Here is a 23,575-nt window from a genome sequence, read left to right as displayed (position 1 = left end):
CACTTGAACACACCAATCTGGTAAAATGTTAATTGGGGAATCTGGGTGAAGAGTATATGGAAGTCTTTTGTACTATTTTTATAACTTTTATGTACATATGAAATTATTTCAAAGTAAAAAGTGAAAAATTAACAAAAATGTGAATTGAAATCAGATTAGGGAACAGTAAGCAAGCAAGTACAAAAGAGGAATTTGACCTGAGGGCAAATACTGAAATTGACACTATATATTTAGCTAAGGTACTTGACTATAGTCAGCAGCAGGTGGGGTTGCTGACTACAGGGAGTCCTGAAGTAAGCTGGGACCTTCAAAAAGGGTTAAAATTCTCACATGTTGATAGCACCCCCACCTGGTAGCAGAAGCTCACATAAACCCTCTTTGGCAGAAAACCAGAATTCCCACAGATTAGGATCAAACAAATACAAATTTACAATACAGGAAATTGACACATGGAGATACGTCATAATTAAGGAGAATAAAGCTGAAACGATCAATAGATTTAGACTTCTAAAAACTTTATATATTGGAATTATCAGATATAGAATATAAAATATATACACATGTTTACAAAATAAAAGATGGATTATGAAGTTAAGCAACCTATAAAAGACTATCTAAAATGTTAAGGTAGAGTGGGAAAAGAAATACATAGAATTTTTAGAAACAAAACATATTATTCAAATATAAAAATTAGCAGTGGAAAAACTAAACAAAGTACAGGGAAAAATGAAGAGGAAATTAGTGACCTGGAATATGGAGCTGATAACATTATGGATGATGCAATTCAGAGATACAAGGTAATGAAACATATGATAATCAGGTTAAGAATGAGAAATGTGATATAAATTTAATCACAGTCCCAGGATCAGAAAATAGAAGAAAAGCAATATTTAAAGAGAAAATGTCTGTGTACTGTGGAAAACAGTATGGCGTTTCCTCAAAAAATTAAAAATGGAACTGCCTTTTGACTCAGCAATCCTCCTTCTGGGTATATATATTAAGAATCCCAAAACACTAATTCAAAAGAATATATGCACTCCTATGTTCATGGCAGTGTTATTTACAATAGCCAAGATCTGGAAACAACCCAAGTGCCCATGAGTAGATGAGTGGATAAAAAGCTGTGATATGTCTACACAGTGGAATTCTCCATGGTCATAAAAAGAAGGAAATCTTACCCTTTGCAACAGCAAGGATGGACCTGGAGAATATTATGCTAAATGAAATAAGCCAGTCAGAGAAAGACAAATACCATGTGATCTCATTCATATGTGGAATCTAATGAACAAAATAAACTGATAAACACAATAAAACCAGAGGCATGAACACTTGGAACAGACTGTTAGACCTCAGAGGGGAGGGATATAGAGGGACCAAAAGAGACTAGCCAAAAAACATACATGCCTATATGCTAAGCCCATGGACACAGACAGCAGTATGGTGAAGAAAGGGTGGAGCTTGGTGAAGGGGAGAAAAGGGGGAAATGGGAGACATCTGTAATAGCGTCGACAATTTAAAAAAATTTAAGCATAAACAGCTTAAAAGCAAAGAGATAATGGCTGTGAATTTTGCTGAAAATATAAAAGGCAAGAATCCACACACACAAAAGGACAACATACACCAAACAGGTTAAACAGAAATAAATCCACACCTATACTTATATTTTGGTAAACTGTAGAACACCAAAGGCAAAGAAAACATTACAAGCAGCCAGAGAGAGAAGACAAACCCTCTTCAGAGAAACGACAGTTATTCAGACAGCTGATGACAGAAACCAGAAGATAAGAAATAGCACCTTTAAAAGGTTGAGAGAAACAAATGTCAACCTAGATTTTGTGTCTTGAAAACATACTGTTTTTTCAAGTACAGAAGCAAAATGAAGCATTTCTATGTAAATAAAAACTGGGGAAGTATGAAGCCAAAAAAACTTCACTGAAAGAAAATTTGTATGATTTGTTTCAGCAAAAAGGAAAATGTCTTTGAAGAAATGTGAGAAAAGATGGTGAGCAAAGAAAGAGATTAATGTTTAGGTAAATCTAAACAAATATTATCCAAATAATAAAATTACTTTTTAAGGACCTAGACACTACTTTTTTTCCCTCCTTGCCCACCATAAGCACTTATGGATTCACTACCAAAATCTGTATTGGAAGCCACTAGGGCTGATCCCCAAGAAGTGTTAGATTTCTCAGAGTCCTAAATCATGTAGACATAGCCTCTACATGTAAGGATTTGCACTTTTTTTCCTGATCTTACCCTCCTTTTTCCTTAGACCGTAACATTTCCTCCATCATTCCTACTTGTATTCCCTGCTTTCAGTTAGTGACCTGAAGAGTCCCATCTTTTTCTCATATTCCATTTTTTCTTGTTAAGAAAATGTTTTTGTTTTTATTATATCATGAGTTATTGAAACACCTGAAGAAATCAATTTCTGGGCAGTGAGAGAGCTGCTTTCTCCCTCATTTCTTTGGGTTACTAAAGCAACTTGTCAGTAGATTTAGGGAAAAAAAAAAAAAACCAAACTGACAAGCTTTTGCATTACTTAAGTCTTTCCAAGGCATGCTCTGGTACAACACAAACTTCTCTTGTCAGATGTAACTTGTCTAGTGTCCTCAGGCACATCATGCATGATACCTAGGTAGCAGCAGCACACTGTGCCCACTCCCACCATGGCCCTGCTCATTTGTAAATGATATTTGGAGCATCTGGAGGAATGTGAATAGTATGGGGAAGAGGAGGGAGAAGGAAACAGCATGAGTGCCTGGCTGGGAGGAGGTCAGCCGTAGTCATGCAGGGTAAGCCTGAATATGTCATTGGTACAAACCCAAGCATCTTTGATGTTCTTTAATAGGAATATCTGGTGGAACCCCACAATGAGGTCTTCATTGACCTTAAGCTGGCCCAAAAGCATGCTGATGATGCAGCTATCTGGCATGGGCTGATGGTCCTGTGCCGTGACGCTATGCTGGATTTTCTGAAATGGAACACTAGACAACTTCTACACAATGGCAGCTTTCTCCTGGAATTGCTGTCCCTCCCATGTAACGCATGATGCATCAATGTAAATTGCACCTAGTTGGGTTCTGGAAGTAATGTTGAATGAAGCTGGATCTAGCCTGCTCCCAAATTGGTTTATCTCCCATTCTGGAGCATCACCCACCATCATTGAGACCTCAGGGCCTGGTATGATGGCGGCAGTGGCAGCGGCAACCCAGAGTGGTTTGCAACCTACTGTCCCTTCCCCCTTGCCTTCTCTTGCCATCCCACTTCGCTCTTATATCCCATTTCTAATGCATCAGCAAGTATATCAGTTCTTCCCTCAAAAATGTACCCAAATCCTGCTGAATATAGGCTGCTTTTCCCTTTGACTGCTGCCACCCCGACCCAAACTACTGTTACCTCCCAAAAGCCTCCTATTACTTCCCCTGTGTCAGCCCTCACTCCAAACTGTCCATTCTCAATACAGACCTCCTAAACTCAATTTATTCTTCTAAAACTTTAGTCTTTCCCATTAAGAAACATCCTACTATCAAATTTCATCTCAGAGTAAAAGTCCTTAGGCCACCTGTCCTCCTCCACTGCCTCTCAGATCTCATCCCTTCCATGTGTTTACCTTGACCCATCCAGTTCGGTAGTTTAAGGACGCTTTCATCTCAGGGCCTTTGTGTTCTTCTACCCTCTGCCTGAAATACCCTTCTCCCGGATATCCACATGAATTTCTCTCTTGCTCCCATCAGTTCTCTGTGCTCATCTTAACATTGAGGCCTTCCCTGACCACACCATATAAAATAAAAACATCCTCCCATACCTCTCACACATCCATTCTCAGCACTAACTAGCCATCTGTTTCTGCTTCTTTTTTTCTCCATAGCCAGCACCAAGAGTGTAAACAAAACCAGAATCCCCAGTTTGCGCAAAAAGCAATGTACTCTCCCTTGAGCACAAATGCAGTCCACAAGCAGTTCAGGAGCAGCTTCCTGCATTCACATCCATTAATACTTGTGCTGTCAAATATATGAGTATTTTCACTGATTAGGATGAATAAATACTCAAATGCTCAAATATTTCACATTCATTCAAATCAGGTTTTTCTGCCAAATTTGTTTATGCCAAACCTTCCTCCCCCCACCTAAAAAATGTTTGGTTTCCAGAATTCTTTCAATTTCATCACTGGAGATAAAAGATTGTAGAGCTGTATTTATTTTCTGTCAAAACTCCATCAGAATGTGCAGTCCGTGAGAACAGTGTCTTTGGTTGGTTCATTGATTATCTGTGTCTGGAAATGCTTGGCACATAGAAGGACTCAATGAGCATGCATTGACTAATTGGATTCATGTGTTGTTTCTCTGCAAAATCCATCCCCAATGTAACTGTACCCTGTCAGTTCAGATATCCCACCCTCCTCCCAGTTCAGAAATCAATCAGACATTTCCCCAGTGGAATTTGCATCTGCAGAGTGACACTGATAGAACACATGGCTGCAGCTTCTTCATCCCAGTGATGGGCCCAGAGGAGACCCTCAGAGCTAATGTAAATCTCCCCCCAACGCTGCCCACACACACAAGACCAAGTTCTTCAGGCTTTCCTTTGATTCTGTGAGCTACTAAATACTTTCCTAACAAATTCCTTTTTTTGCCTAAGTTAGCTGGAGTTAGTCTAGCTTGTTTACCATGAAGAAACCCTCAGAGAATCCAGTGTTATTAAGGAGAAGTCTGCTACCCATCTGATTCTCCTTCCTTAGTAGGTATTATCAATGAGGTTTTAGACTTTTACGAGAATGTGTATATGTAGATCTTAAATAAAAAATCCTACTTAACCCTGGCTGGTATGGCTCAGTGGACTGAACACTGGCATGTGAATCAAAAGGTTGCCCAGTCAATTCCCAGTCAGGGCACATGCAGGCTAGGTTCCTGGCTGAGGGTGTGCAAGAGGCAACCAGCTGATGTTTTTCTCACACATTGATTTTTGCTCTCCCTTTCTTTCTCTCTCCCTTACCCTCTCTCTGAAAATAAATAAATAAAGTCTTTTTTAAAAACCTTACTTAGCTCTGGGAGAGACTTTTCTATCTGAAGCTTATAAATTATCAGTAAATTAATTTTTAAAAAATAACAAAATAAGAGATGAAAACTAAAGACAAGTCTTTTTTTAACATTTGGAAAGATTTCTATTCTTTGATTTTTCTTCTTCTGTCTTCTATTTTAAACCTTTGGTTGCCATTGTGTAGGAAATTTTTTTTCAGTTTCTTTTTCTTCCTTGTTAATATTGTATACCAAAAAGGAAATATGTTTCCTGTATTTATTTCATAACAAACAACTTTATTGAATTCTCTTACTAGGTGTCCATACTGAAGTCTAGATATGAATCTGGTCAATATGGAAATCTAGTCTTGCCACTCCTCTGCTTAACACCCTTGAATGGCTGCCCAATGTTCACAGAACACTGTTCAAAATCCTCCTCTTGGCTGAAAGTGCAACATGTGATCTGCCCTGTCCTCCAGGCCTTGTCCCTCTGCTTTCTCACTCAAGAAACGTGAGTCCCGCTGAACTACTCTCTGTCCCTTCTCACCTTGATGCTGTGCCCATAGTCTGTCTTCTGTCTGGAATGCCTTCTTATCCATTTGCCTGCTTAGCCTCTAGATGAAGTCTAGCAGTCTTCAGTGACTCCACAGACCTTGTTGTATTTATAGTTATTTACACAATTACTTGTTATAATGGCTACCTCCCCTTTTGGAATACTTTTTTAATTTTTTAATTTAAATTGTGTTAATTTATTTTTAAATATACAAAACATTTACATAGCTCAAAGTGCAAAAGCACAAAAGATTCTGCATTGAGGTCTTCCTCTCACTTCTTCCTCAACACTCCAACTCGCCACTCCAGGGTTTCTATATAACCAGATTATTTTGGATTATTTTGTTTCTATCAGGAATATTTTATGCATTTATAAACAAAAAACACACTACTCTTTCTCCTTCCCACCATACTTGTTACATAAATTGTTCTATATTATATAGTATATACACTCATATGCTTGTTATCTCCTCTCTCCCATTATCTTCTCCTTTCTTAACTTTTTTACTAATTTAGAGATGTTTCAAGGAAATAAAAATAAATCTTCATTCAGTCTCATGTTTAACGAGAAACTGAATGGGATTTTTTTTCTCTTTTCTTTTTGTAACCATTTTTGGCCAGTTTAAGAAAAGGATACTAATATATATGTGTCTATCTTCTATCTAACCACTTAAGATCTGCAAAAATAAGAAACATTTATATCACGCACAGTTGGTGAGAGGACACAGGATTTACACAGATGGCTGGGAAATTTTTAGGAAATTGTTTTTGCATTCTTTTTTAAAATTAAAATGAAAAATATGGAGTTCCATTTGAAGCACTGGCCATAACTGACCTTCTTTGTTTTCATCTGGTGTCTTTCATCTCTGGGACGTATCAATCTCCTTTGCTTCCTTTCTGCTCATTTCTTCTGTGCTACTTTGGTGGAGTAACCCTATTCTACCAGTAGGTCATAGAATTGTTCCATGCAATTGTGGTACCCTCTTCTCTCTGCATTCCACACTCCACTTGCTGATTTCATCCACTTCTACTGCCTCAATTAACATTTCATTAATTTTGAAATTTCTCAGCCATTATTACTTCACATAGCTTTTCTGTCTTTTTCACTTTCTTTTCTTTCTGGCACGCCTGTCACATGTAAATTATACCTTTTGTAATTATCTGTCAGTTCTTGGATAAACTGTTCTTTGTTATCCCTTAAAAAAAAAAGATTGTTTATTTATTTTTAGAGAGAGAAAGGGAGGGAGAAAGAGAGGGAGAGAAACATTGATGTATGATGGATAGATCAAAAGGTTGCCTCTCACATGTCCCCAAAAGGGGGCCTGGCCCACAACTTGGGCATGTGCTCTGACTGGGAATTGAACTGGTGACCTTTCAGTTTACAGGCTAGCACTCAGTCCACTGAGCTACACCAGCCAGGGCTGTTAACCTTTTTGATTTTTTCTTTGCATTTCAGTTTTGGAAAATTTCTATTATAAATACCTTCAAACTCACCGGTTCTTTCCTCGTCTGTGTGCAGTCTACTGATGAGCTCATCACAAGCTTTCTACATTTCTATTATAATGTCTTTGATTTCTAGCATTTCCCTTTGATTCTTCCTTAGTTTGCATCTCTCTGCTTACATTACCCATCTGTTCTTGCATGTTGCATGGTGTCTACTCTTTCCAATAGAGCCCTTACATATTTATTTTAAATCTTTAGTTTAATTGCAATATCCTTGACATAGCAGTTTGATTCTAAAGCTTGCTTTGTTTCTTCAAACTGTGGTTTTGGCCTGTTAGTATGCCTTCTTTTTTTTTTTTTTTTTGGTCAGCTAGACTTGATGTATTGTGTTAAAGGAACTGAAGTAGATAGGCCTTTAGTGTGAGGTTTTATGTTTATTTGGCTAGAAGTTAGGTTATGTTTACTGTTTACTATTGCTATGTGTCAAATAGTAACATTTCCTTTAATGTCCTCATATTTTTCATCTTCTGTTGTCTCTGGGGTTCCCTATAGATTCCTTCTTAAAACAGAGGCTGATCCTTGCAGTTCTTTAGGCTGTAATCCACTGTTCCTGTACAGGTGCCTGAGTGATGTGGTAAGGTGTGGGGAAGGGGAAATGTTCCCCCTCTAGGATTCTGTCTCAGTCTTTCAGTGAGCCTGAGCTCCTGGCCGGTGACCTTCGCAAGTACTTCTCAGCTTTTTTGTTTTTTTCATTTAGATGAGAGGGGAAGACTAGAGAGGGCTGGAGTTGGGTATTTCCCTTTCTCCAAGTTAGTTGGGTTCCAATAAAAAATATATATATATATGGCAGGCTGTTGTTATGGTAAAAAGAACACTAGTTTAATTTAAAATGATTATTTTTCCTCTCCCATTGTGAGAAGCAGGAGAGGATTTTTCCCCCCCAACCTTGACCCTGAGAATCTGAAAGGGCTCCTAGAGGTAAAACTCAGGATACTGTGAGTTCTCCTGAGCTCCAAGTTTGGGTTTTTTGTTGTTGTTGTTTTTAGAGAGAGAGCATGGAAGGGGGAGGGAGAAGAGAAAGAGACAGAGAGAGAGAAAGAGATACATCCATTTGCTTGTTCCACACAACCACAGCCTTGGCATGTAAGGACAATGCTCTAAACAAACTGAGCTACCCAGCCAGAGTGGAGGCTGCTGCCATGTTTCTAACTCTCAAGTTTGTTCACACTGATCCTCCAGCAATTTGTCAATTACATCTCAAGTTTTCCTACCAGCCCTGGCTCCAGTAACAGGCTTCTGCTCCCAGTAAACTGTGATCCTCAGTATCCATTTCTCTTTTCAGTTTTAGGGAGCAGTGGTTTGACCACTGATGAATCTAAGGAAAGTTGATTTTTAGTTTTTCAGCTTTTTCTTAATGGGAACACAGAAGTGCATGTCAGAAACAAGAAGTCTCTCAATTAATATTTCCATTCCAATGACTCATAATTTAAATTTCTAGCCTAGACTTCTCTTCTGAGCTCCAGAATCATCTACCATATTTTGCTGTGTAAAATTCACACTTTTTCTTGCTCAAATTTTTGAGGGAAAAATAAGGATGCTTATTATACATGGGTAGTACTAATTCCGTATCTATATAAATGATTTTTATTCTTTTATTTATGCTTATGCATTAAAAGTGCAACTCTAGAAAGCAATAACTATATCCATATGCAAAATAATACCCTTTATAATACAAAAAACCAAGTATCTAAATATAAGTAAATAAATAGTTGAGTTAAAAAATTAAAATGAAAGATTTTATTTCCTGAACGTTTGGGCCAAAAACATAGATGTACATTATGCACGGCAAAATGTGGTATATTTTTGCCATTTAAATATCTCCATGGCACCTCAAGTCAATGTATCTGAGACAAAATCTATGATCCTCTCCACTCCACTCTTCCAGATAACAACTGATCTTTTTAAAATTTTTCTCACCTCAGAAATGAGAACCCTCTTGTTTCCCAGGCTACAGAACTAACACTCATCCTGGACACCTTCCTTTCTTATACTTCTGTTCTCAATTTTTCACCAAGTCTTGTTCATTTTACTTCCTTGATATCTTTCAAAAGAATCCGTATCTCTTTCTTTATTGTAACTATCCTGGATCAAGTCACTTACCTCAACAACTGCAATAATGTCCTACTCTTGTCCATCTCCTTCTTTAAGACTCACCCAACCTTTTAAATGGCAAATCTGATTATGTCCCATCATATTGCCCCATGTCCCCTTGCGCTCTGTGCACTGTTCAGCCTTCCAGGGTGCTGGGCCCTTTCACCAGAGGGGATTTGTAAATTCTGCTCCCTCTGCCGGGAACATGCTTTCCTTTCTTTCATCTGGTCCATACCTGCCTGCTTTTTTAGACTCAAGTCAAGGCCTATGCCCCATAGGAAAACCATTTCTGGCTCCCCAGGCTAGATTACTGTCCTTCCTTTTATGAATGAGCTCACAGTACCCGCACCTGCCCCTTCACAGTGCTCCGACCACTTTGCAATAACATGTTCTTTGGTCAGATTATTTCCAGTTTATACTAGAGTATGGACCCCAAGAGAGAAGGGAACAAATCTGCTTTACTCACCATTGCATCTCTAACACAGGGCCTAGGAAAGAAATGCTAAGAATGTTTATCTACTGACTGAATTAAATCTCTGATTGCATTCTGTTTTCTTCCAGGTTTACACAAGCTTAGTCTTCCCTTTTAATCTCAATCTATGAGACTCCCACTCTTGCTCCAGACAGTCCTCTTCTGGAGGGTCCTGACCTGGGGAACAGAACCACCCTTACTCCAGCAATCATCCTGGGGTCTTTCCATTCCCTGAATCACCACTCAGAAAATCACGAAGTCTGACCCTTGCTGCCTCCTAAATGTCTGTCACACTTCCCGTTGTGTTCTTCGCCAGTATCCCTAACCTACCCAGACTTCCATCACCTCTTTCTGTAGTGGTTTCCAGAAAGGTCTTGCTTAGATCTTGTCCTTCCAAAAGATTTTCTACAAAGAACTCTATTTAATATATAAATTCCATTATTAAAATAAAATTGAATACATTTCTATTCTGCTTTATTCTGCCTAGTTCTATTCTATTGATGGGATTTATCAGACTATAGATTCACCTTCCACTTCCTTCACTGCCCTTTCCCACCTAAAAGTGCTCTATGTGACCTGCCTCCAAACACAGCTATTCTCAGTTCCCCATAGGTGCCCTGATCTCTTATTTCCAGGCTTCCACTGTTTCCACACAGTCCCCCACCACACACATAGGACTTCCTCCCTTCCTGCCTTCTCATGTAATCAACTCCTACTCCAGTTGGGATTGGGGTCTGTCCCAGAGAACCCCAAAGCACTTTGTCACCCTGCTATTATCTATCCCTTCTTTGCTTCTTCTCCTCCACTAGAAAGTAAGTGCCATCCTTACAGGGGTCTTGATTTTAGTTGTGTGTCCTAATAGGTATAGAGAGTGGGTGCTAAAGACCACTGAGCAAATAAAGAGATACTAAATTTGGAAGCACCAGAATGAATTGTGATGCTACCCTTTTAGAGGACTTTCACCATGAAGAGGAGGATTACCACACCAGTGTCAGCCTCACTACTATTTTAGCAGTGGCAATATTCCTGCAATGATAGGACACGTCCATTCTCAGCAATTCCTGAATCAAGAAGCATGATGCAGTAGAACTCTTGGCACACCCCCTGAGCAGGCAATGGAGGAGGTAGGGGTTCTGGGCTGACACTGCTCTGATGTCTGCAGAGAAGTTAGCCCCGTTGAAGGAAGGCTTTAAAAATCTTCGCTGAAATAGCAATTCTTTGGCTCTTACCACCAGTATGCGTAGAAAGCAGAAGTATAACAGCTGCTGTGGTGTTTTCTTCATTTCCCAAACCTTAAAGAGGGAGAACTTGAAAGTCTTCTAGCTGAGCGCTGGGGGGCAGCTGTTGGGTTGATGATCAAAGACTCCAGGTGTTTGGCTGAGCGGTTCAGTTTCCAGGAGAACTCAGGGGAGGTATGAGTGTGGAAAGGGGGAGTGATGTGTGGGGAAAAAGGGACAGCTGAGTTCTAAATCCAGGCTAAACATAGTAGAAATTCCTGGGGTTTGCCCATTTAAAACTGAAAGAGAAACATAACTTTTTGTTTTTTATGTACCTAGTGGTGGCACAGTTAGTATATCACAAGTAAAGTGTATCATAAATAAAAGTCTTTGGAAAATGTATACTCTGTGCCTCAGTTTCCTCAAACAGGGAGGGAGAACAATGCACCTTTTCTTAATATCAGTCAGACAATTATTTCTGTTGTACATAGGTTTTCTTTCGGGAATCAGAGGGTGGGCCTGAACGGGGTCACTTGAGCATGCAGCCAAGTCACTCACATCACACTCCACTCTGGCCCTATTCTCCTGCTGATTCCTCACCCTCGGAAATTATCCCACTAAAATAGCTTATTTGTTTTCATTTAAGTCAGAGAGTTAGTTAAGATGGGAAGAAGAGTCTGCGAAAGGCAGTTTGAGGGGCATTGGTGGAAGTGAGAAGGGTTGGGGTGCTCTAGGACAGCTTCTCCAAAGAGTGGCTTAAGTAGAAGCCTGGGAAAATTCAGGGACTAAGATTTTGTGATGGGAGGTAAGTGCAAAGATGCTAGAACAGAGGGTTTGGGACATTTGAGGGTTTGGCCCAGTGGAGCCAAACAAAGGAAAGTTGGAGGTGACAAGTGCAGGATGTAGTTCGTGCAGGGCCACAGAAGAACTTTGGCATTAGTTGGTAATAGAAGTTACCAAAATGTTCTAAGCAGAAGTGCTATATAATTGTAAGTATTGTTTAAAATATTGATCTGGCTTCCAGGCACGCAGCGCGTTCAGGACTGCAGGGGAGAACACAAGGTGAACAGCGGGAAGCCAGGAGCGGAGGCCATGGCCCTCCTGGCAGAGGGGTGGTGATGGCAGGTGAACTGGTGAGATGTCGGGGGCTGCAGACCAATTTCGCGCGCTAGAGTCAACAGTTCTTGTTTCGGGCTTGGATGTGGGGTGTGAGGGAAACAGAGGAGGCAAAATAAGAGCTAGTAGGTGTTTGGACTCTCCCGCTAACCAGATCAATGAGTGAGTGAACCCCGCTTTCCTGTGGGACTTCCAGGGCTCCCCTGGTGGTTGGGGGGCTTGCCATTGCCAAGGTTCTTACTGTTTTTACTTTTCTTTAATAGGAGGACACCCACCCTCGAAGGCTGTTGGGAAAACAAAGTGGATAATATTGACATCAGACTTTCTGAAAAGACAAGTGGAGTCTCTGTGAGCGAATGCAGGCCCTTCTCTATGTTACCATTGGGTAAACACATGGAATCAATATAAAATAGGTACATTAACCTTCTCAACAGTCCTGTGAGGTAGGTATTACTTTATGATCTCAACATGAAGCAGAGGGTTTCCTACAATGTGGTTTGCTTAATGCATTTCAAGAGGGTAAACTGGGGAGGAGAAAATCGCAACACACTTGTAGCTTCTAACTTACTCTGAAGTGCAGTGCAAAGAAGAGGTCAGCCTCCCTGCCCACCTGGGGAGGGGACTGGAAGCTGACAGCCGGAGTGCTGATGTGCCTTTACTGTGGCTGCACCCAGTTGGGGCTAGAGGGGGTGAGGGGACTTAAAAGAATCTAGTCATGCACCAAGGCCCTAGGCCTAGAAAAGAACTCTGCTAAACCTCTGGTGCTTTGTCATGTCTGTCACTCCAGCTTTGAGTAACGTCAATCCTTGTATCCCGCTAACATGAGACACAAGAAAGAAGGAGCGAAGATGTGAGGAGAGGTGAAGCTGCCTGCTGCTCTTCCAGGTTAAACCAGCCTATCTCCCTCACCAGAGGCTGGCAGCCAGGTGGCGGACACTCACTTCAACCCTGTGGAACCTCCCTACCACATGATGAGTGAAAGGATTTGCTGAGCCAATGGGTAAATTTCCTGTGGAAATCCAAGGTTCCAAGCCAGTGTCCCCCAACTCTGGCTTCCCTCAACAGCTTCAGAGCCTTAGATCTGGGCCCCTGACCTGGTTGCTGGCTGATCCTATAGAAAAGAACATTTCAAAGAAAAGTGACTTTCCTCCCCACTGCTTACCTTTCTGTGTCCTGGAAAAGGAGCCCCAGACACAAAGACATCAGGGAGCATACAAAGAAAATGCCTGAAGGAACATCACTGTAGGGGAGCAGTGGGGCAGGAGCCTGGGATCTAGGCCCAAGTCTGCAGCAAGCAAACTGTGTGGCCTTGGACAAGTCACTTAACCTCTGTGCCTCTCCTTTCATCTCCAAGATAGAGAGACAATATAGTAGGGGCAGGGCAGTTAGCTTCTGATTTTGGATGGCTTGATTTCAAATCCTAGTTCAACCACTTACCTGCAACAAACACTTTGATTTTTGACTAGGGTCTGGTTACACAAATGGCGCAGGCTGCAGTATTCTCATCGGTGAAATGAATTAAAACAGTATCTACTTATGAGTTTTGCGGGAGGCTTAATGTAGCTATTCTACATACATTTTAGGACAGTGCCAGGCATCCAAGAAGTGATTGTTATTGTAATGTTTCCTTTTTTAAATGATAAAGAGCTGCTCTCCAGGCTTCCTAAGTGTTTTGGTGGTGATGCCCTGACCTCATGAATAAGAAGAAAGCTGGGAGGAATTCTGCAGCTACCTGGTCTTTTTTGTTTTCAAATCTGACTGGAAACTCTTTCCCTCTTCAGTGGTGCCAGCCACCCAGCCACCTGCCCCAGCTGACTGCTTTCCATAACAAAAGGTAAGGCCATATTGGCCCATGGGTCTCTACCCAGAAACCAGCAAATCCCTGGAAACCACCAGCTCTTCTTCTCATTAACAACCTTTTGGTTTCAGCTACTAGAGCACCTAAAGAAAACAAGACCCAGTCAGACCCTAAAGATTTAGGCTCTTTCCAAATTCTAGGAATCTCAGAGAGGAAGGGAAAGCAGCCCTTTCGGAATTTCCTCCAAAATTTAGTGACATTCCTTGTGGCCAAAGCTTGGCCCGGTTTGCCCTAGGAGGAACTTGTAAGCACTGTTGGGGGATCGGGGATGAGTTGGGATACAAAAGCACACAGTTTTCGGGGAGGGAAGGAGGGAGGGGGCAAGGGAAAGTGGTGGGGGGTAGGCAGAGACAAATGTATTTTAAAAAAATAAATTAAAATTAAAAATAAATTAATTAATTAATTTTAAAAAAAGCACACAGTTTTCAAAGCCTTTTTCCATTAAGTTCAAGAATAGGATGAAAGGATCTCAAAGAATTAAAAAGAAAAGCTGAAAACTGCTTATTAGTTTTTCAAATTCTCCTTTGTCCCTGTCTCATTCTGAATGAGATCCTAGAAGGCCAGAAGACAGGTGCTATAAGTTACAAATATGCCTAACTGGCCTCAGCCTGGGCTGCAACTTGACTTCAGGCCCTAGTCCTCAGGGACACCCCAGAGAAAGAAGAGTGCTGAACTATATGCCAAGGATCCACATCTTTTCCTCCACACTGTTCCACACAACAGCAAAGTGAAATTTAGCTCAGGTCTGTAATTTCTGACCTGGTTCCCAGTTGGAAGGCGAGTGCAGACTTTGACCTGATAATATCACAGAGACCGGCGGCTTAGTCCCTTTCCCTTTAATCCCATGCCCAGCAGGAGGCAGTTCCCTATGAAGATTTGCCCTTTGCACAACTTCTTCAGTCCTGGGAGTGTGGTCTGAGCCACCCTGCTGCCCTTTGCAGTTAGTTGTTAAGACCAGAAGCAGGTTCTTCTCATTGTCTTTGTTCTCATAAATACCAGTGTTCTGGCATTTAATATCCAGAGACTTCCATATATAGGTTAATCATGTTCTTTAAATGTGTCTCCCCTATGCCTGTACCCTTCCCCACCCACTTCAGCCCCCAAATAACCACCATGGTAGTTTACTACTGTTTAATCAAAATTATCGCCAGCCTAGATCTCTATTAATAGAAATAATCAGATGCCAGGAAGGAAACTACCTTAAGAAATTTATCAGTAACGAAAATATTGAATGAGTCTACCTCCAGTATAACTGGGCCAACCTGCAGATACCGATTCTGAGAAATACTTGTTATGGGTTGCACCTGTTCAATTGATTCTCTTTAGGAGAAAAGGTATCTCATGGGACAATCTGTCCTATATACACCCAGAGGTCTAACTCATTCAGGGCTCAACACTAGCCCTTAGACCTAGGACTTTTTTGGGGGGTGGGGGGTGAGGGAGCTTTCTTTCCTCACTGGCAAACTGTAGGTGTTGGTTTAGATCTGTGGTTCTCAACCAGGGCTCATTTTGTCCCCCAGGGGACATCTGGCAATGTTTGGAGATGCTTTTCGTTGTCACACATGGCTAGAGCCAAGGGGAGAGGGATGCTGTTAAATATCCTATCATGCAAAGGGCCACCCCTACAACAAAATTATCTATCTCCAAATATCAATAGTGCCGATGCAGAGAAACTCTAGTCCAAAAACCTCATCTCTCAGGTTTCTTTCATACAAGGCCATGCTTAAGTTTTCTAGCTGTTTTCTTGGAATCGATGGGCTGCCTGTGGCTCCCTTGAGGATCGAGGGCTCCACCTGAGGAGTGTTGCCAGTGGTAAAACCTTTCCAACACATCCTTCTACAACAGACATCATCTGGAGCACAGAATCTCACTTCAAGTGACAGAAAACATTACTCGGTAATAAAATGCTCATAGGCCTAGAGACCCTCCCCAAAGAGTAACTGCTTCATTCCAGCCCTTTCAGATGCAGGTGAGTGGGACACGAAAAATCAATCACTCTCCCTCTCAACACAAATTCCCTATAGTGGCTTTGGTGCCATGCCACTCACATGTCTATTCTTTTAGGAGAAAGTAACTGAAGACAGAAAAACAATGCTGAAAAATGGCCAGAAGTCATCTCAATTTGGGTTTATTTCATGATTCTCAGCACACAGTGTACTTCCTTGGGGGAAATTTTTTGTCCTCAGTTCACATTATAAATTATTTTACAAATATAGAACTGTTAGAAATATTTATAAAAGTTCCTGGTTTTTCACATGGAATAATGTCCACTGAAACTGGATTTTTATACACATAGTATAGGAGTAGGTAGTCTCTTTGGCTGTCTTTCTATAGGCACATCTTAGAGATATTGCAGGTCCAGTGCTAGGCCATCCCCTTAAAGCAAATATCACAACAAAGCAAGCCGTCATCTTTTTTCCTGATGGAGGGTTTTGCCTGCAATTTGTAAAAATAGGCAATGTTTGTGAAGTGCAATAAAACAGGTAGGCTTGTTTGTTCATATTTAAATAATAATGGTGATGTTACTTATACCTCAACAAACTTAAAAAAAATAATTTTCTGTATTTCAAAATAAAAATTTAAGAGTAATGCTGTTTCAAAAAAGAATACATAGAAAGTATTTTTTTTACAATGTACTTGCGTGTTTTTTCAAAAATTAAAACCCCAAACCAATAATACGGTACAAAGGCAATTCATAGGACATTATCTTCATCTTAGTGTAACATTGTTCCAATAAAATCAACTAACACTTTGTGGATGAGTTGAAGCAGTGACTGAGTGTCTGCCTTGTACCCAGCACTCTGCTGGGTACTGGGAGGGTGGCCATAACAATTACCAGATGAAAATACCTCTTAAGACGTAAAAGGGAGTGCTAAAAATAAATTATATTTTTTAAAAATTTACCACAAAACTTTTTAAAAATTATAAAAATTCCATTTAAAAACTGCTTTTAATAAAAATTCAAATGCTTTGTTTACCAAAAAAAAAAAAAAAAATTTCCAGGACACATGCTAAGAGAGATAGGACATCAAGTTAACTAGGACAATTGTCATCCAGGCCTCAGGAATACAGCCGTAGCCAGGCAAGGCACGGGTGGTGTCCTCTTTGTTGGTCAGCGGAACATCTCAGAGAATAGTTCAACCAGAATCTTTGGTCAAATGTGATCATTCCTACCCTCTCTATGCTATGCCTTCCTTTGCTTTTTAGGAACTAGAACACAAAGTCACAAGCTCCAGCCCTGAAGCCAGACTGTCTGGACCTCATCTGGGCTCCAAGGCTTCCTATCTGTATCGCCTTGAGTAAGTTACCTGACATCTTGGAGTTTCACAGCTTCATATGAAAACAAGAGCTTGTAATAATACCTATCTCCCAAAGTTGCTGTGAGGATCAAATAAGCCAAGTATCTAGAACAGTGCCTGGCACATGGGGCTTGCTTGGGTAGTTTTATTGGTGTTATTATCTACCATGTTTCAGACACTGAACATAAGCAGAAGTGATTCATGAGCTGGATATAGCCCAAGGATTTGTGGGGTTTCCTAATATAGTATTTTTAAAACTTTAATTAGTGGCCAAGAATTCAAATGGAGATTTGCTATAAAATTACGGATCTGACTTTTCTAGGGAAATCAGAACGCTGCCAGGCAGGAAGGAAACAACTAGCTGCCACAGCAGCCTTCAGCTGGTTAGTCCCAACCACTCCTTACTGCTTCAATGGCCAATTGCTACCTTTTCCCTACTCAGTAACTTCATTCACTTGCCTTTTCAGCCAGCCCATGTACACATTTTAGCTTGTAACCCTGATATACATTGATGAACAAAACAGATATGGTCCCTGTACTTAAAGAGCTCTAGGTACTACCCTAGAACAGAGTGGGGTGTATTTCTCTCCAGGAAGGCTCTTATCCAGAGAAACCTGTAAAATCTTGCTGGATTGTAGAGTTATCCACTAAACCCAGGCTACTCCCAAGTGTGGTCAATGGGCCAGGAGATCACCCAGAAGCTCCAGAGAAATGTAGAACCTACCCAGACCTACTGCTTTGGAATCTGTATTTTAACAAGATCTCAGGTGCGCATGTTCAACTCTTAAGAAGTTGTGCTCTATACCTCAGAGCCCTCCCGGGGGTAGATGAGGCTGTTGACCATGCTGAAGTTGTAGAAAGGGGGGCTGAAGGGACTGTTCTGCCCCCCACCGGTGCTGGCAGGGAAAGGGCTGTAATAGGAAGATCTTTGGCTGCTGCCGTTGCTGGCGCTGTTATTCAGTTGCAAGGTGTCTGATGAGGCTTCTGGGATGGTGCTGGCGGGGAATGTGCTGCTGGAAGGCAGGTGGGCCCCCTGGATCCCTAGGTGGTGGCTGCCAGTGACACCTCGCTGGGTACTCCCACTGCTGCTTACACTTAAGGTGCTGAGGCTGCTGAAGAAGGTGTTGAGGCAAGGGGTGGAGGTGAGCACTGGCCCTCCTGGGGAAGAGACAGTACTCTTGGTACTCTCTGGAGGCTCTGGGGACTGGGAAGGCCTTAGCAAAGCTGAGGAGCTATCTCCTTCTGGCTTCCCACCCACTCCAGACCCCAATCCCGAGGAGAGACCCTCTTCTGATTTTGATGTCCCCACAGCCACCGTGGAGCTGCTGCTGGCCTCAGAGCGGCGTTTACGCTTTCGGCGGAAGTTCCCATTGTCAAACATTTTCTCACAGTTTGGATCCAGGGTCCAGTAATTACCTTTCCCTACAGTGATGAGAAAGACAGCTGTTAGAGAAGGAAATATTTATGTCCACTCATTCAGCTTCTATTTTTGGAGGAAGAGGGCAAACTTTCAATTAAATGCCGACAAAGATGCTCAGTCATTGTGTTGTTTAAAGTTATCCTTATTTTATTTATCTTTAAGGAGAAATCTGGAGCAAAGATGTTCTGGCCACTTTTACCTCCTCCTGGCAGTTTCTGCTACTTAAATTTTAAGACCTAATTCTATTCACAAGTCATTTACAATTACCCAACATCTTCCCTTCTAGATCCAAATGGAGTACTTTTGTAAGGTCCTGGCACTACTTAAATTTGACCTCCATTTCTTTATTTATAAAAATAGGGATAAAAATGGTCGCCACCTCATAGACTGGTGTGAGGGTGAAATAATATCTTTGCATAGTAGCTGGCATACAGGAAGCAATGCAAAAACAGTATGTGCTATCATTGTATCCCCCTCATCCTAGGCAGGAGACGTTCCTGTATGTCTTCCAAGTTTTCCCTCCACTGGGCGAATATCAGTGATCAGAGCCCCCCGTTTAATGCACGTAATGCTAGTGTCCTGCTTAGGAAGTTTCACTCACAATTTAGCTAGCACCGTTGAGGTAAAAAAGATCTACCCCCCAGGATTTAATGTGCCAACAGCTCTTTTCACTTTGGTAAAAACAACTGAAGGCAGTTCAAAGTACTGTTAAACACTTACCTTACAGTGAATACTTTACATGAATAACCTGGGTTATTCCTCACAGCTCTCTGGAGTTGGGTAATATTATCACCTCCATTTCTCACATGGGGAAACTGAGGTTCAGACTGGTTAGTTAACTGCTGTATTCCCAGTTCACAAAAGTAGAGCCAGGAATGCTCTTCAACTAATCATTCTTATGCTGCCTGCAAAAACTAGCATGCACTCCCTACACCCATTTTTTCCACTGACACATCTGCAAATAGTTGCAGAAAAAAAAATATTCATATAACTACCATCTCAATAATAATACATGCACCTATCAGGATAATTATATAGGGTCACCTTGGTACCAAGCACTTTGACAAAATACTAGATCCTTCAACTTTTCAGAAGGTCCAGAGGAGTGTACATGAAATTTATGTGACCATTTCAGGTTAGAGGCTGAATCTGGAAGATGCACATTCTAGAACTGCATGCCTGCTTGGTCCAATCCAGTAATCACTAGTCACACATGGCTACTAGGCACTTGAAAAGTAGCTAGCCCAAAGTGAGATGAGGTATAAGACACACAGGATTTTGAAGATGAAATGTAGGTTCCAAAAAAAGTAATGTAAAGTGCCACACTAATAATTTTTATATTTGTTATAGGTTGAAACAATATTTTGGGTAACTTAAAAAACATTAAGTTCACTGGTTTGTTTTTACTTTTTTAATGTGACTACTAGAAAATTTACAATCACATGCAGCTTGTACTGTATTTCTTGGAAACCACTGTTTTAGAACGACTTCAAGTATGAGTACTCCAAGGTATCTGTATAATTTACACAAAATTTTGGATCTCTGGAGTGTGCAACTGAAACGGTTTTATTTCTCTTCTCTTTTTCCTGTCACATCTCTGATCCCACCCCCGCTTCCCTGTCCTGGTCTCCTTCTGAAAACCTCAAGTAGAATTATGTTTGTCTAGTTTTTCAGCTTTTCTCCACCTCCACTTCCCAAGTAAAGGGAAATCACTAACAGCACTCCACTGCAACCCAGCCCTCCTCACTCCAGCGCTTAGATCAGAAAGAAGCAAATCTGAGGTTTTCGTTTTTACATTTTCAAATAGGTTAAGGTACCAAGACCACAATTTGCAGGACTAAACTAAAGTTCTCTGCCCCTCCCCCTTGCCTGAGCCTCTAATCTACCAATCATCTCTCTCAAGGTAGGCAGAGTACCTGTTTTAGCAAGGACACTTGTGAATCTCCCAGGAACCTGATGCAGGAGGAAGAGCGTCTAAGATCAGCTGAAGGGCCTAAAGTTCCTCTGCATCTCTCACCACCGTTTTTGTGACGTGTGATGGGATTCTCAGCTAATCCGAGTACCCTTACAGTCACATTTCTGTGAGAGCTCACCGCGTTCTAATTCCTAATCTGCCTCCTTGTAATTTGACCCTCCCCCTTCAATTGGAGCAGAGGTGGCTTCCCGTTTGAGAGCAAGGGCTTTTTCCTTTTCCTCTACCTGGCCAGCTTCTGGGGCGAGCAGGGGGATAGAGGTTGGGGGCGGGGGGAGGATGTGTAAGAAACCAGCTCCTCCCTCACCAAGTCCTCGCTTCGAGGGTCCTCTGATAGTTCTTTGTCCTCTGGGTCCCCCTCACCCCAATAAGAGGAGGTTTGAGTAGTTGTCCTTCCACCACCGACTCTCATCCCCAGTTAGAACCAGAAGACTCCGCGTGGATCTCAAGCCAACCACGCTGAGACCACCCACCCTGCCACCACTTCCCTGCGCTCCGGCCGGGAAGGAAGCACCTGTCCCGCTGCTCTCACCTGGGTCGTCCTCGTCGCGGGGCACCTTCTTGAAGCAGTCGTTGAGCGACAGGTTGTGGCGAATGGAGTTCTGCCAGCCTGCCTTGCTGCGCTGGTAAAAGGGGAAGCTGTCGGCCACGAACTGATAGATGTGACTGAGTGTGAGCTTGCGCTCAGGCGCGCTCTGAATAGCCATGGCGATGAGTGCCGAGTAGGAGTAGGGCGGCCGCACCATCTTCATTAGGTCCTCGCGGCTTGCCATGGACAACCAGCCCAGGTCGCAGGGCGCGGAAGGTGCGGCGGGCGCCGCAGGACCGGTGGGCGCGGGCTGAGCGAGGGACCGCTGAGCACAGGCGAAGGTGCCAGCAGCGCTCGGCGGCTGCAGGAACGGCCCAGCTGAGCCCCGTGGGGGCGGAGGCGGCGGCGGCGGGGCGCCCAGGTACGCGGCGGCGGCTGCGGCGGCCGCGGCGGCCGGCGGAGCGCCCACGCTTGGCCCGTTGAGCCACAGGTAGGGGTTGGCGGCGGCGGCGGAGGGTGCTGCGTAGTCGGCCAGCCCGTAGGGTGCCCTAGCAGCCGGAGGGGCGCCAGGGGTTGCGGCGGCGGGCTGGGGCAGGCCGGACTGCGAGTACACGCCGAAGTTGTCGCCGCAGTATAGAGCCATTTCGGTGGACGTCGGCGGGTGCGGCGCGGCGGCTGCGAGAGGCGAGCGGGGTTGGTCTCGCCGCTCCGGCGAGAGCATCCCTTTGGGAGCCAAACCTGCGGCGCTTCTGCTCTAGCTCGGCGACCGTCGCTCAGGGCGGAGATCGGACTGAAGCACGCTGAGCGCCAGCGAGCCGACTTCTTATACCTGTCTGCGCGCGCCACTGCCCCCCCCACCCCCAGGGCAGGGCGGGGGCAGTGGCCCCGGGCGGGCTCTGCACGCCGCCGCCACGCCCCACCTGCCCGCGCCGCCAGGAGGAGCGCGCCCCGCCCCTGCAGCCCCTCTTCTCTGGGCCCGAGTCCGGGAGTCCCGGGGAGACCGGCGCCTCCAGGTTTAAGGCGAAGAGCACCCTTTCCTAGCTAACGCACCCTTAGCACAATAATGGAATAAAACAACGAATATTAAAACAAAGAGATGATAACTAGAAAAGTACAAATATTTTTCAGAGGTCCGTGCGTTTACCTTCGGAGGGCCGCTCGGGCCACCTGCCTACCACCCCTCATTGTTTTCCTCCAGCCTCTTCACCTTTTGTGATCAAGGTTCAGATTCACGTTTGATCTTAACTGATCCGCTTCCAGTCGAGCATAATAAATAGGATTTACAGCAATTTGGGATACACGGTAGTTTATATTAACAGGCATCCTTAGCGTGTCCCCTTCTAGGGAATTCTGTGATCGGAGGGACTGAAATCGGTTTTTAATTTATCTATCCATGTCTCTAAACATATAACGATTTGTTCGTTCACATTCGGGAAGTAGTCGTTCGTTTTTATGACCAATGTGTGCATTCTTTCGGTGTGATTTGTTGTCTTCAAAAACAGAAAGGTGAATGTTTTCAAAGACATTGAAATAAGTGGGTTCGAAATTAGCACTTTAAAGCCAAGTTTAATTTAAGCTGCGTGCAAGAAGTTCTCATTAAAAAAATAAAACAAGGTCACAAATTATGGTACTATTGTAAAATAGTTTTTTTACAAACTACTTCTGTAAGTTTTCAAATGCTGTTCCTGCCACGGAAAACAAACAAAATCAGGAAAATCCTGTAGTGACACCACATGCCACACAATCATTATTATTTGGTTCTGAACATTAATAAGAAAATTGTTTTTTACAAATTAAAACTGTCCTTAAATATGTTCTTAATAAACGGCAAGTCTGAGATTCTCCTTTAAGGGAGAGGGGAAAGGAAAACGCTTTTTTCCATTTTTTGTCAATTACACTCTGACAGCTCAGAGTACTAATAATTCGGAACCTACCCACCTCTCAACCCTGCATTTATTTTCATGATAAAGTTAGTTATGTACTGTGGGGGTGGGGGGGACATTGTCATCTTCCATATATAACCTTAAAAAATGAAGTCTAGAGCTACTTAACAAGCAAATTTTGGTACCTAAAACACAAATCACATTTCAAATGTTACTATTTTTCTCATCTTTTCTGGAATGAGAAAGAAATTATTTGTCCACTCTGAAGCACACTTTCTTTCTATCTCCTGGCAAATGCTATAGAATGGAATAGTTTGCCTTAATTGTATTTTGATTTCAGAATCTAAATGTTTCTTAATTTAGGTAAGCACACTGCCCTTTTTTTTTCCCCCATCTTTCCCAAAGAGCCCCAAACGAAGTTTTGTTCTATTATTCTCTTAGGATGTTAATAAGGATGATAACTATAGCCCAAGAAATTAGCAATTTCTAATGAGTTATATTGCCCACGTTTAATATCTTTTTTCCTTAAACAATGGACTAAACTAAATAGAGAAAGTCCAAAAGAAAAGCTAGGAACATAGATAGCAATAAATTAGGAAAAATCTGAAACCATCTCCCTCTATTAATTGATTTCTTTAAGACTGT

The 23,575-nt window shown here is 42.4% G+C and overlaps 1 protein-coding gene and 1 pseudogene across 1 annotated transcript; both read right to left on the bottom strand.

Moving 5' to 3' along the window:
* Positions 1-2,776: 2,776 nt before the first annotated feature.
* On the bottom strand, positions 2,777-3,143 carry LOC129085737 (nuclear transport factor 2-like; annotated as a pseudogene).
* Positions 3,144-17,925: 14,782 nt separating this feature from the next.
* FOXI3 (forkhead box I3) lies at positions 17,926-21,768 on the bottom strand. The gene is made up of 2 exons (XM_054592173.1): positions 21,051-21,768; positions 17,926-18,548 (listed from the first exon to the last, which is right to left on the bottom strand). Exons 1-2 carry the CDS (start codon positions 21,766-21,768, stop codon positions 17,926-17,928), a joined length of 1,341 nt encoding a protein of 446 aa, XP_054448148.1.
* Between the last annotated feature and the right edge of the window lie 1,807 nt (positions 21,769-23,575).

Source organism: Pteronotus mesoamericanus, unplaced genomic scaffold (assembly GCF_021234165.1).
Source record: "Pteronotus mesoamericanus isolate MK-2021 breed Mesoamerican mustached bat unplaced genomic scaffold, CSHL_Meso_final scaffold_31, whole genome shotgun sequence".
NCBI lineage: Eukaryota > Metazoa > Chordata > Mammalia > Chiroptera > Mormoopidae > Pteronotus > Pteronotus mesoamericanus.
This window is presented reverse-complemented; position numbering and strand designations above follow the sequence as displayed.